We start from the raw sequence: 13072 nt of genomic DNA on the forward strand, positions 1-13072 counted from the left end.
CTTTACCATCTCTCGCCTCACTTCCTTCCAGTGGAGGAGACACTCTTCTCAGGGGTTCCTTCTTACATTCTCAGAGCTAGCACTGTAATGCTCACCCACCAGCTAAAGCCATGCTCCTATCATTCACCTTCACCTCCAAGTTTCTCTGTTCTGCCCCAGGGATTGCAGTGGTGACCATGAGGAGGGCAGCCCTCTGGACTGACAGCCGCTACTGGACTCAAGCTGAGAGGCAGATGGACTGCAATTGGGAGCTCCATAAGGAAGGTAGAAGGGCCACATAGATTCCCCCCGCTCCCCAAGCCCTGGAACCTGGACTGGGTTCAGAAAAGTATGCATGAGGGCTATATGCTGGTCCCTATGTGAAGCTTGGGACATTGGAGGCCATCCCTGATCTCCAAGGATGATATCAAGGAGAACGTACATGGCAGAACTGGCACAAACAGAAGACTGGCTGGTGGGCCTGGGACAGGCCCTGGTGGTGACCTCTGCATTTCTCCCTATCTTTCTTTCAGTTGGCACCACTCTCATTGTCACCTGGCTCCTCTCAGAGGTTCCTGCTGGAGGGCGTGTGGGCTTTGACCCCTTCCTCTTCTCCATTGGTATGCTCCATCCTCAGCCCCTGGATTTGTCCATACCAGTGAGGGGGACTAGGCTGGATGTAATAGTCATGACTATAGAGCTAGAGCGTTTGAAGTTGTGGTTGTGGAATATTTTGCAACAAGGACATATTCAAGGATCGTGTGATTAAATATATAGTTAAAAGAATGAATACAACTATTTTTAACTTCACGAGTGCTGAGACACCACCAAGAAGACTCGGGAAGTCATTAAGCTCTAGCAGATGAGGGCTGATGCAGTGGCATGCACCTGTAGTCCCAGCTACTTGAGAGGCTGCAGCAAGGGGATTGTGAGTTTGAGGCCAACCTGGGCAACACAGTGAGACCCTGTCTCTAAAATAAGGAAGAAAGAGAAAGAGCTAGTGGATAGGCTAGGCTATCCTTGAACCCAGACCATCCTCTGTGCCCTAGAACTCTATCAATTATGGTTCTAGAATCACTTGGTAACCCTCTTCTGGGAAGTAACTTGAAAGGATTGAAGGAGTTAGGAGGACCTCTGAGTAAAAATGGGGCCCTGGAGACAGAGGTCTCAATTTCAGGGTCACAGCCAGCTGGCCAACCTGTGCGCCCAAGCTGGAGTTCTCATAGATATGCACAGAAAAGCTACCACTTCCAAACTGACTTCTTTGCCAGCCTACCCAATGGCCATCACTATCCCTTTGGGCTGTGGCATTAAAGCCCTATTAAAATGGGTAGTATGCAACAGAGTGCATACCCACAGCGACTGGTACTTAAAAGGGTGACCTTAGCCAATTGGTGGTAACCAGTACTGGTGTGGGCACAGGGCACTTACACTTGGAAAGCAGAAAGAGGAGGGTGAGGCATGCATTCCAGAAGGACCAGACTGCTGGGGCCGGTTGAAGGCAACTGGGCCTACAGGAGCAGAAAGGGAGGCAAAGAGGACAAGGACTCGCTTTGCTTGAATCACGATTTTCCTTGAGGTATAAATGGGTAAGGGACAAGTGACTTCTTCCTGTCTCCACAGACTCCTGGGAGAGGTATAACACAGCCTTCCAAGGCTCTGACTTACAACTGGTGTCCATCATGACCAACCTTGTAGACGTGGTATGGGGATCGGAGAGGCCCCTGATTCCAAGCCAATCCATCTATGCCCTGCAGGAGGAGTTCACAGGTGACTCTTAAGCCCATGCTTCTTATCAACTTGCAGCAACACGAGTCTGCTGTTGCTCCTTTGGCTGATTTTCACCATCAGACATACCAAAGCAATGGTCTCAAACCATAGCATGCACTCAAATTGCCAGGGATGCGTGTTCACAATGCAGATTTTGGACCAGCCCATGCCCAGTGGTTAAGGTAGCTGGATCCCATATGGTTGACCATGTGATATGAATCCTGGACCCAGTGACTTGAAAAACAAAGGGCGCATGTGCGTGTGTACCCAAAATCCTGAAGGAGGGAGAGATGGAGAAGGAATTGCAGTGTGACCATTTCCCGAGGGAGTACTTTGTCTTCTTCCTCTACCTCTCTTTCTGTCTCTCTCTCTCTCTCTCTCAGGCAAGTTCATGTACTTTCCGGCAAAATTGTTTTTAACGAAGATTTCTGGGCCCCCTTCCCTCAGGAAATCTGAGTCAAAAGGTCCTTAGACTCTATTTAGAAAATGCTAGAATTGGGACCAGCAGATGGCGTAATGGTTACATCACTGGATTCCCACGTAGTCGACTGCAGTTTAAGTCCCAAACCCAGCAGCTTAAAACGCACGCCAGGCGCATGTGCATGTGTGCCCAAGATCCCAAGAGGAGAAAGAGGAGAAGGGATTGCAGCATGGCCATCCCTCCAGGGAGCGATTTCTCGCTTTCTGTCTCTCTGTCTCTCTCTGTCTCTCTGACAAGTGCACACACCCTATAGCAAAAATCTCTCTTAAAGAAACCCCTTGACCATGTTGACACCATCTAAATATGTCATGAAAGAACAGTATGCTCTGTGATTCTTGTAAGGCATAACTAAAATCCTAAGCAGGACCAGGCTATTGATTATGAATCAGTGTCTTGGTCACCAACCACCCCTACCTCCCCCGGAATTCTGAATGTGTCAATGGGTTTAGATTCCTAGTAATGTTGGGCAATCTTGAGACCCTTTTCCAGACATGAGTCCATGTACTTTTCTTTGGAAAGGAGACAAAATAGTAGGAGGGAAATTTCAATAGCAGCTATGATGAAACAAGTGTAAATTGTGTCAATCACCTTTATCCGTCGTCCTGATGTAATTTGCAGAATCATTCCTTTGGAAGCTTGACATGGGTTTTAAAGAAACTTGCTCTCCAAGGCTGTTCATTCATCAATGAAACTCATCTCATCCAGACAAATAAGGTTGCAGTTCCGCCAATAAGAGGAGGGGAGAAAGAGGAGAACCTTCCAGGAACTGGGAGAGTAGTTTGCATGGGTTTCATCACTTCCTACAAGTGATGGATACTGATCTGGCAGCTATCATAGGTGGTTAGTCTTCTAGAAAAAGCTGTTTGGAGCCAGATCTGGGCTTGGAATTCCAAGAATGGCCTCTAGATTCAATACACTTGTAGAGATGAGGAAGACCTCCTCTCTAGCCGCTAGCAAGTAGAGGCAGTGCAAAGGGCAGAGCATGAAAAGTGAGCTACTCAAAGATATCTACGGGCATCAGATTACCAAAGTTTGCTATTATATGGGCCAGCTCTGTAGCCTAGTGGTTAAGGAAGGCAAATATCGCATGGTTCACCACCACTTGAATCCAAGACTTGAAAAACACAACAGGGGGACCAGCAGATGGCATAGCAGTTACATCACTGGACTCCCACATTGACTGGCTATGGTTCAAGTCCCAGATCCAGTGACTTCAAAATTATGCCAGGCACGCATGCGTGAGTGCCCAAGATCCTGGGAAGAGAATGGAGGAGAAGGGATTGCGGTGTGATCATCCCCCCTGGGGGGTGATTTCTCACTTTCTATCTCTCTGTCTCTCTCTCTGTCTCTCTGGCAAGTAAACATACCCTATAGTAAAATTCTCTCTCAGACAAAAAAGAAAGAAAGAGAAAGAGAAAGAGAGAAGGAAAGCGCACCAGGCATGCGTGTGTACGCGCCCAGGATCCTAGCAGGATGGAGAAATAGAGAAGGAATTGTGGCTTCACCACACCCCATTGGGGGCGATTTCTCCCTCTCTCTCTCTCTTTCTCTCTGTCGCTCTTTGTCTGGCAAGCTCATGTTTCTTCTGGAAGTTAGAAATGAAAAGAAGAAAGGAAATAAATTCAGTTTCATTTGTTTGCTCAAAAGTGTATCATATTCATGAACCTTGAAAACATAATTCTAAGTGAAAGAAGCCAGTCAGAAAAGGTCACATATCGTATAATAGGATTCCATTTGTGTGACACATCCAGCATTAGCAAATCCATAGAGACGGGAACTAGATTAGAGGATTCCTGGGGCTGTGGGGAGGATGGGGTGGAGGGCAGATGGGAAGTGACCACTTAACTGGTCCAGGGTGTCCTTTAGAGATGATGAAAATGTCCTAGAATTAGACGGTGGTGATAGTTACGCAACATTGCAAACATATTTAAAGACACTGAATTCTGCACTTTCAGAATGCAAAAATGATCGTTTTCTTCTGTTTTGTATATTTTAGCACAATAAAATAGACATAAAAAGATCTATCATCGAGACCAGCAGTTAGCATAATGGCTGTGTCACTGGACTCCCACGTAGTCGACCGCAGTTCACGTCCCGGACCCAGTGGCTTAAAACTCACGCTGGGCACGTGTGCGTGCGTGCCCAAGATCCCAAGAGGAGAATGGAGGAGAAGGGGTTGCGGCGTGACCATCCCCCTGGGGGGTGACTTCTCGCTTTCTGTCTCTCTGTCTCTGTCTCTGTCTGGCTGGCGAGCACATGCGCCCTATAGCAAAAACCTCTTAAAAAAAAAAAAAAAGATGTATCATCGTCCCGCAGATGGTGTGGAGGTTAAGATACCTGGATCCCATGTAGCCGACCCTATGGTTCGAGTGCTGGACCCAGTGGCTTGAAAAACACGCCAGGCATGTGTACGTGTGTGCCTAAAATCTCAAGAGGAGAATGCAGAAGGGATTGCGAAGTGTCCACCCCCTGCCCCCGGGGACACTTTCTCTTTCTCTCTCTGTCTCTCTGGTGAGCGCACATGCCGTATAGCTTTTTTCTTTTTTTAGAGGTTTTTGCTAATAGGGCGCATGCGCTCGCCAGAAAGACGGAGAGAGACAGAGAGACAGAAAGCGAGAAATCACCCCTCGGGGGGATGGTCACACTGCAATCTCTTCTCCTCCATTCTCCTCTCGGGATCTTGAGCACACATGCACACTCACCCAGCATGAGTTTAAGCTGCTAGGTCCAGGACTCGAACTATGGTTGACCACGTGTGAGTCCAGCGACATAGCCATTATGCCATCTGCTGTTTCCAGAAACTTAAGTTCTTGTTGAATACTTTGCCTGTCTGTATAAAGCTTTGTGTAATGTCATTCAGTTATCATTTATGCTCTTATCTGGACCCAACAAGGACCCTTAATGCTAATGGCTTCTTGCCAGCCAATTCCTAGTCACACGTAGGGACAGAGTCTTTGTATGCCTTGTAGGGAGGCAGGGACAGGAGACAAAAATCGAAAGCCTAAGACCCAGACGCTAGCATCCTGCAAAGGACAGTGCTGTGACTCAAAGCTTAAGAACCAGTTTGGAGGCTGACAATGTTGGCAAGATGAGACTGTCTACACAGATAAAGAATGTGGACCATACAGCCAGACAGACCTGGGTACCAATTCCAGGTCCACCCCTTACAGAGATGAAACTAAACAGTCACCTTACCTCCCTGAGGCCTCAGTTTCCTTATTTGTAAAAGGGGCAAGTAAGACTTAAAACAATGTGCATGAAGTGCTTAGCCCAGCATCCATAGCTGAGTACATCCTGGGGTTGCTGCAGGGGAGAGGCCGGGACTCCTGGTCTCTGTTCTGCGTACTCATTTATCAATGCAGAAATTGCTCCAGACTTACTATAAGCTGACAGCATCTTCTGTGCTTCATGAATGCAAATGAATCTGATCATCAGAGCAACCCTCCTAATGAACGCACTAGTGTTGTAACCCACACCCATTTTAGAGCTGAACAGAATGAGACACAGAGGGACTGAGTAATTTGTCCAAGGTCACCCTATTAGTATAGGCAAAGCCAGTTTGAGTTCCGTCTGGGTCCAGAGCCCATGTCATTAATGACCACATGAGTAAGAATCTGTTTGAAGAAGGGGTGGTTATACTGCCTTTTTTTTTTTGGAGAGAGAGAGATTTTTGCTATAGGGTGCGTGCACTCGCTGGAGAGATAGAGAAACAGAGAGACAGAAAGTGAGAAATCACCCTCCAGAGGGGATAGTAATGCCACAATCCCTTCTCCTCCATTCTCCTCTTGGAATTTGGGCAAAAAAAAACCCGCGCCCGGCGTGAGTTCAAGCCACCGGGTCTAGGACTTGAACTGCGGTTGACTACACGGGAGTCCAACAACATAGTCATTACACCAACTGCTAGTCCCCCCTGGCATGAATTTCAAGCCTCTGGGTCTGGGACTTGAACCACGGTCGACCATGTGGGAGTCCAGCAACATAACCATTACACCATCTATTGGTCCCAAAAAGGTTCCACTGCTTTTAATAAGTTTTTAAAGCTTATTTATCCATTTCTTCCATGAGAGAGAAACGAGAGTGATAGAGCATGAGCATCCCCAATGGGTCTTTTGTTTTGTTTTTGTCTGTTTTCTTTTTTTGGAGAGGTTTTCACTATAGGGCGCGTGCGCTCACCAGACAGATAGAGAGAGACAGAGAGACAGAAAGCGAGAAATCACCCCCCAGGGGGGATGGCCACGCCACAATCCCTTCTCCTCCATTCTCCTCTCGGGATCTTGGGCATGCACGCACATGTGCCTGGCGTGATTAAGCCACTGGGTCCGGGGCTTGAACTACAGTCGACTACATGGGAGTCCATTGACATAGCCATTACGCCAACTGCTGGTCTCCCCAATGGGTCTTGATGCCATGATCTGCCCCCAGCGTCAGCCAGTCCTGGGTCATGGGTGTGCCTGGCATACTCAGGGAGATCTCCAAATGCAAACTTAGAACCTTCCCAATCTGAGTCAGCTTTGCAGAGTATTGTGTTTTACCCCTGCACCACCTTCCCGCCCCCTGCTGCTTTCTCTTTGCTGCATCCCCCAGTGGGGACTGGCCATGCCGCAGTCCCCTTTTTCTCCATTTCTTCACCCCTTCAGGATCCTGGGCACACGCACATGTGCCTAGCATGTTTTTCACGCCGCTTGAACCAGAATTCAATCAGCGGTCGGCCATGTGCAACCTGGCTCCTTCTGCATAGCATTACTCTCTGCACTTTGGGGCTGGTCCACCTCTACTGCTTTTTAAACCAATGGAAAATGATGACCCTGATGGAGCTCTCCCAGGAACCAAGTGCCAAAGGTGAGGTGTGCTGCTTATGCTTTCTTTGGGGTCCTTTGCTTCTAGGGAACACTTGGCAGCAGAAAGTATCCGACATCCGAAGCCAGATGCAGAACCATCCCCAGGCCCCAACTGCCGTCCTGCTGTCAGCGCTAGATGAGACAGCCTGTGAGTGTGCAGGCACGAGCGGGTGCCTGGTTCCTTCCCACAAGCCTCCTGGGTCCTGCAGCCCGGGCCATTGTGTGCTGACTGCTTCTTCCATGGCCATGGCCTGTGGGAGATGAGAGGGGGGAGAGGGCAGGAGCTCGTGTCTGCAGCATAAGGTGACCGACCGGGAGCCTGAGCAAGTTGTGGCCAGCAGAGAATGGGATGACACAGGGGCAAACTGCTCCTGTCTTATTAAGGAGAAGAAGACAAGCCACTGCCTCCTGACAAGCTGGTCACTAGTCCAGGGCCCGCATACTCCCAGCTTTAGCACCCAGCGTCACCTTCTTCTGTCCCAATGTGGCTCAGGGCTTCTTGCCTAATCCCCATGACTGGGCTTCACATAGTCCAGGAACTCACTGGTACTGTGGGCTGACATTTTAGGGGGGAAAGGTCCATAATTCTCAGCAGCATCTCAACCCACCCCCCCTCAAAAGGTTGAGACACACTCGGAGACAAGTGATACAGGTGTGCTGCTGGTAATCTTTGGGGGCCGAAATGAACAGTGGGGCAAAGGTGGCAGAGATGCTTGCCGTGAGCAGATCAGCCTCCAATGGTCCGGGCCGATTCTCTTCCTCAGGGCTCTTCAACCTTCGCAGCAATGACATCCCCTATAACCCTTTCTTCTACTCCTACACGCTGCTCACGGACTCCTCCATCTGGTACGGCTTTTCCTAGGCTTGTGTCCTAGACTTCCTCCAGTTCCCACCCCCTCCCTGCCCCACCACTGCCCCGGCAGGATCCTCTACGAGGCCGCCTGTTGGCTTTCCCTGATCCCTTGACCTCGGTTCCTCTGGAGTCCCAAATCTGATTTGCCTGGCTCCCCAGTGCTGACTGGCATCTCTGACCTCCAGGAACAAAGGGACTGCGTTTGCCTCTGGCCCTGTGCGCTGCCCTTAGCAGACACTCCAGAACCTCCAGGTCTTCCCTTCCCACCCAGGTTGTTTGCAAACAAAAGTCGCTTTCCCTTGGAGACCCTGCAGTACCTGGACTCCAGCTGCACGGGCCCCATGTGTGTGCAACTCAAGGATTACAGCCAAGTGCGTGACCACATCCAGAACTACATCCTGGGAGACGTGAAGATCTGGATTGGGACCAGCTACACCACGTACGGGCTCTATGAAGTGATACCTAAGGTGAGTTTGCCAGACTCCAGCCCATGCCAGGCATCACCCCCCAAATCTAGGCCCGATAAGTCTCAACCCAAAGTGGGGCCAATGCCCCTCAGTCATTCAGTCAGTTGGTTAGTCAACACATTTGGACAAAGTCCCCTCCTTGGCCTCCCTAGGAAGAAACAGAAGAGGAAGAAGTGGGGATGTCCACAGGGAGCTTACTGGCAGGGAGGCTAGAGAGTGCGGCCTAGTTCTAACAAAAGACATGGAAACCCAGCTCTGCCCCTACCTGGCGGTGCAATGACCTTACACCCATGTCTTAACCAGTCTGGGTTTCTTTTTCATACCTGAAAAATGGCCGTAAGAGTCCCAACCTCACAAGAGTTTCTCCGGCATTTGAAGGAGACAGGGCATTTGAAGCCCAGGGGCTGACACACAGCGGGCCCTCAGTAAATGGTGCTTAGTTATAATGTGTACAGGAAATGTATCGGTTGGAATGGTCCATCAGCTAATGCAGGCTGGGCCCTGATCCATCCCAGAGAGCTGGTGGGATTCAGGGGCAGGGAGTAAGCCACCAAGCAGAGCAGCGACAATTAAGGAAGCCTTCCTGGAGGGAGGAAGGGTTAAGCTGGACATGGACGATTAGGAAAGACTTGCACGGCTAAAAAATGCACAGAGGAGAGGCCATCGCCTCAGCTGGGACTTCCTGCCAGCTCTTTGGACACACCACTGTGCCCTAGAGGTGCTCCCAGACTTCCTCCTCTTCCCTTTCCCTCACAGGAGAAACTTCTAGAAGATATCTACTCCCCAGTGATGATCACCAAGGCAGTGAAGAACCCCAAGGAGCAGGCCCTCCTCAAGGCCACCCATGTAAGTCCACGTAGCCTTCTGAGAGCCCTAATTCTGATAGGTTGGAAAAGAAAGTCTTCCAGAGGAACCTGCCAAAGATCCTCAATGAAACAAAGAGGCAGATGCCAAACCCCTTATTCCTAGAGCAGTACAGTGGTTTAGCGCACAAGTTCAAACCCTAGCTCCACCCACTCCCTAGCCAAGTGACCCTGGGCAAGTTACTCACCTTTCTTTGCCTCAGGTACCTCATCCATAAAATGAGGATTGTAACAACAACTTGCAGTATAGGGTATTGTGAGGATTCAATGAAGATAAATGTGCATCCACATTTAGTTACATATATTATGGTGTGTGTGTATGTGTGTGTGTGTGCGTGTATTTATACTTAATATATACATACACAGTACATATTGTTTTGAGCATGCCTGGCACATCCTAACTATTAAGTATTAGTTCTATTACTTCCACACCCTAGCAAAAGGATGGCTCACCGTTGTTTGGATTTTCTTGTTAAAATTAGGATAAGTCATCTCATTTAAAAAAAAAAAAAAACTTTTCTTGGACCAGAAGATGGCATAACGGTTACATTGCCAGACTCCCATGTAGTCGACCATAGTTCAAGTCTTTGACCCAGAGGCTTAAAACTCATGCCAGGCACATGTGCGTGCATGCCCAAAAGCCTGAGAAGAAAATGGAGGAGAAGGGATTGTGGCATGGTCATACCCCCTGGGGGATGATTTCTCATATTCTGTCTCTCTGTCTCTCTCTGTCTCTCCAGCAAGTGTATGTGCCCTATAGCAAAAATTAAAAATATTTGTTTTCTGATGCGAGGGGCTGCAGGTGGCATGGTGATTAAGGTGCTGGACTCCCATATGGCAAGCCATGGTTCAAGTCCCAGACCCAGTGACTTGAAACTCACACTGGGCACATGTGCATGGATGCCTAAAATCCAGAGAGGAGAATGGAGGAGAAGAGATTGCAGTGAGGCCATCCTCCTGGGGGGTGATTTCTCACTTTTTCTCTCTACATCTCTTGCTGTCTCTCCAGCGAGCACACACACATACCATTGTAAAAATCTCCCTCAAAAATATTTTTCTGATGAAAAATTTAAAACATACAGAAGGGTAGAAAAGCTAGCATAATGATTCACCTTGTCTTCATCACCCTTTTTCCTTTTTTATTTTTTTTTAGATGTTTTTGCCCTAGGGTGTGTGTGCTCACTGGGGGAGAGAGAGAGAAAGTAAAAATCATCCCCCAGGGCGATGACCATGCAGCAGCCTTTTCTCTTCCATTCTCCTCCTGGGATCTTGGGCACGCATGCACATGTGCCTGGTGTGACACCCGGTCTGTGACTCGAACTGAGGTTGGCTATGTGGGAGTCCAGCAGCATAACCACCATGCCATCTGCTGGCCTTTGTTTTTCCTTTTAAGGTTTTTGCCACAGGGCACATGTACTTGCTGGAGAGAGACTGAGACAGAGATGGAAAGTGAGAACTCATCCCCCAGGGGGGATGGTGACGCTGCAATTACCTCTCCATTCTCCTCCTGAGATTTTGGGCGCACAGGCACACACACACACACACACACACACACACACACACGCCCAGTATGATTTTCAAGCCAGTTCCAGGACTTGAACTGCGGTCAGCCATGTGGAAGTCCAGCACCTTAACCACCATGCCACCAGAGGGCCCCAAACCCTTGTGTTTTTAAAATTCCTGATCACAGAGTGGCCATCTGATGGCCTTTATCCCAAGGGAAGTTGGTGGCAGTATCTGGTCCTCATCCTGCTCCTCTGCTTCCCCCACTGCAGGTGCGGGACGCGGTGGCGGTGATCCGGTACTTGGTCTGGCTGGAGAAGCACGTGCCCCAAGGCACCGTGAACGAGTTCTCAGGCGCCGAGCTCGTGGACAAGCTCCGAGGGTGAAGGACCGCCAGCGAGCTTCCTTTTAGGCTTTTAGTGTAGAGCGGGGACAAGGAGGGAAAATCTGTCTCCTTACTTAGGATGATCTTCCTCGTATTTGGGGACCTCTGTGGAATGAGGAGCGACAGGTTTTTGGGTGGTCAAGGAGCTAGGCACCCCGAGTGTTAGATGGCAACCCCCAGTGCCACTAAAAGCTTGGCAACTTTGACATTGACGGGTTGCAACCCAACAGCGCCGCCTAGTATGTGTTCCCGGGACAGGCTCGCTCTCCCTCGCGGAAGCAGCTCAAGGAATATCCACTCAAGAATATCAAGGGGGGCTGCACCCCGGGCGAAGTAAGTGAGGTGCAGGATGCAGGGCTGGGGGCACTTTCAGAAGCAGGGAGCTAGGTTTCTCCATTCCCATCTGAAAAACGGAGGCAAAAGGGGAGTCATTGGGGTCTACAGGCCCCCATCCCACCTTGAGTCTCTATAACTGACAGGACAGAGCTTGGGAGATGGGACCAGGAGGTGGGGCTGGGAGAGCCACCCGAGCCTGGCTGAGGTGGAGGCAGCTGTGACCTTCATTTGATCTGGTTACATAGCCTACATCCAGCCTAGTCCCTGGGCCCATTCAGTCACTGACCATTCTTCGTCTTGCACTTTCCAGAGAAGAGGAGTTCTCCTCTGGGCCCAGTTTTGAAACCATCTCGGCCAGCGGTTTGAACGCTGCCCTAGCCCACTACAGGTACTTCAGGAGAAAGAATTTTCTGGGGCCCAGTGAGGGGATCCTGGTGTATATGCAAGAAGATAGGCATGGGGTTGCTGGGACCAGAGTCCACATTTAAGGTTTGAGGCCCTTAGCACAGTGAGGCTGCAGGGAAGAGAGCCATTGGGGATTGAGAGTCCCCTTGAAATGAGAAGGCCTGAGCAATGTCCACCAAGAGGCCAGGACTTCATGAGCACCCGGGGCTGAGTGGTCTGTGGAGAGGCTGTTGGACGCTGTCCCTTCAGTCACTGACCATTCTTCGTCTTGCTGATTCTGCATCTCACAAGCACACATGGGGAGAGGCCTATTCACTGAGCCTGAGCAAACCATGGTGGCCTTGAGGTGTAGGCCAGCCAGAGGTTTGGCCTCATAAAAAACAGTCCCCTGCAGGTCTGCCTGATGAAATCTGGGGTCGAGCTGACTAGGCACCTCAGGCTGGTATGGGCATAGCAGGGAGCAGTTGGTAGCCCCTCTGAGGGAAAGCCTGGCATATCCCAGAATTCCCTCCCCTAGTGTCTGCCAAACCTTTGCTGCCTTTCCCCAGCCCTTCTTCCCACTAGACTGGAGAGAGGCAAAATAGGCACTCCTGGGCCCTTGCTTTCCACCCTCGAGGTACCCTCCCTTCCTGTGCCCTGGCTTGTCAGGGCCCTCTGCTCTCTGAGGCAACAGGAAGTTAGAGAACTACTGCTGGATGGAGCATCCAGGTCCAAGCCGAGCTCCTCGCTGCTGTGCGCCTCAGCCTCAAGCAAGGCCCTTTACCTCCGTAGGCCTGCTTTTCACTGGGAAATGGCTGGGCTGGGTGTCCTCCATGGCCCTCCCAGATCCCATGTTCTGGGCTCTCTCCCTTTGGAAATAATCATTTCTCCAGAGGAATTAGCCTGGAGGCCCAGCCCCCAGCAGAGGGGAGACTTCCTCTCCTTTCACTCAGGAACCCCACACCACCTTAGGGCAGGGCAAGCCTACTCCTCTCTCAGAGTTCTCTCCCCTTCTCAGCCCAACCAAGGAGGTGTACCGCAAGCTGTCCACAGACGAGATGTACCTGCTGGATTCTGGGGGGCAATACTGGTATGTACCCACCCCACCCTAGCCCAGCTGTCTCTGCTGAGACGTCCTGGGCCAGCCAAAAAGCCTGCCAAAGCCTTCCTCTCCTGGGCCATAGGCTCATTTTTTTTTTTTTTTTTTTTTTTT

At 50.1% G+C, this 13072-nt stretch overlaps 1 protein-coding gene across 1 annotated transcript in view; it reads left to right on the forward strand.

Annotated features, from left to right (window-relative positions):
• The window catches only part of XPNPEP2 (X-prolyl aminopeptidase 2), a 32865-nt gene that overhangs the window by 7440 nt on the left and 12353 nt on the right, over positions 1–13072 (forward strand). Inside the window, exons 5-14 of the mRNA XM_006165850.3 lie at positions 160–264; positions 513–599; positions 1603–1749; positions 7115–7216; positions 7833–7914; positions 8193–8388; positions 9145–9234; positions 11027–11136; positions 11786–11863; positions 12878–12949. Coding sequence (XP_006165912.1) covers positions 160–264; positions 513–599; positions 1603–1749; positions 7115–7216; positions 7833–7914; positions 8193–8388; positions 9145–9234; positions 11027–11136; positions 11786–11863; positions 12878–12949 — 1069 coding nt within the window. The remainder of the gene's footprint in view (positions 1–159; positions 265–512; positions 600–1602; positions 1750–7114; positions 7217–7832; positions 7915–8192; positions 8389–9144; positions 9235–11026; positions 11137–11785; positions 11864–12877; positions 12950–13072) is intronic.

Source organism: Tupaia chinensis, unplaced genomic scaffold (assembly GCF_000334495.1).
Source record: "Tupaia chinensis unplaced genomic scaffold, TupChi_1.0 Scaffold144058_1, whole genome shotgun sequence".
Classification (NCBI taxonomy): domain Eukaryota; kingdom Metazoa; phylum Chordata; class Mammalia; order Scandentia; family Tupaiidae; genus Tupaia; species Tupaia belangeri.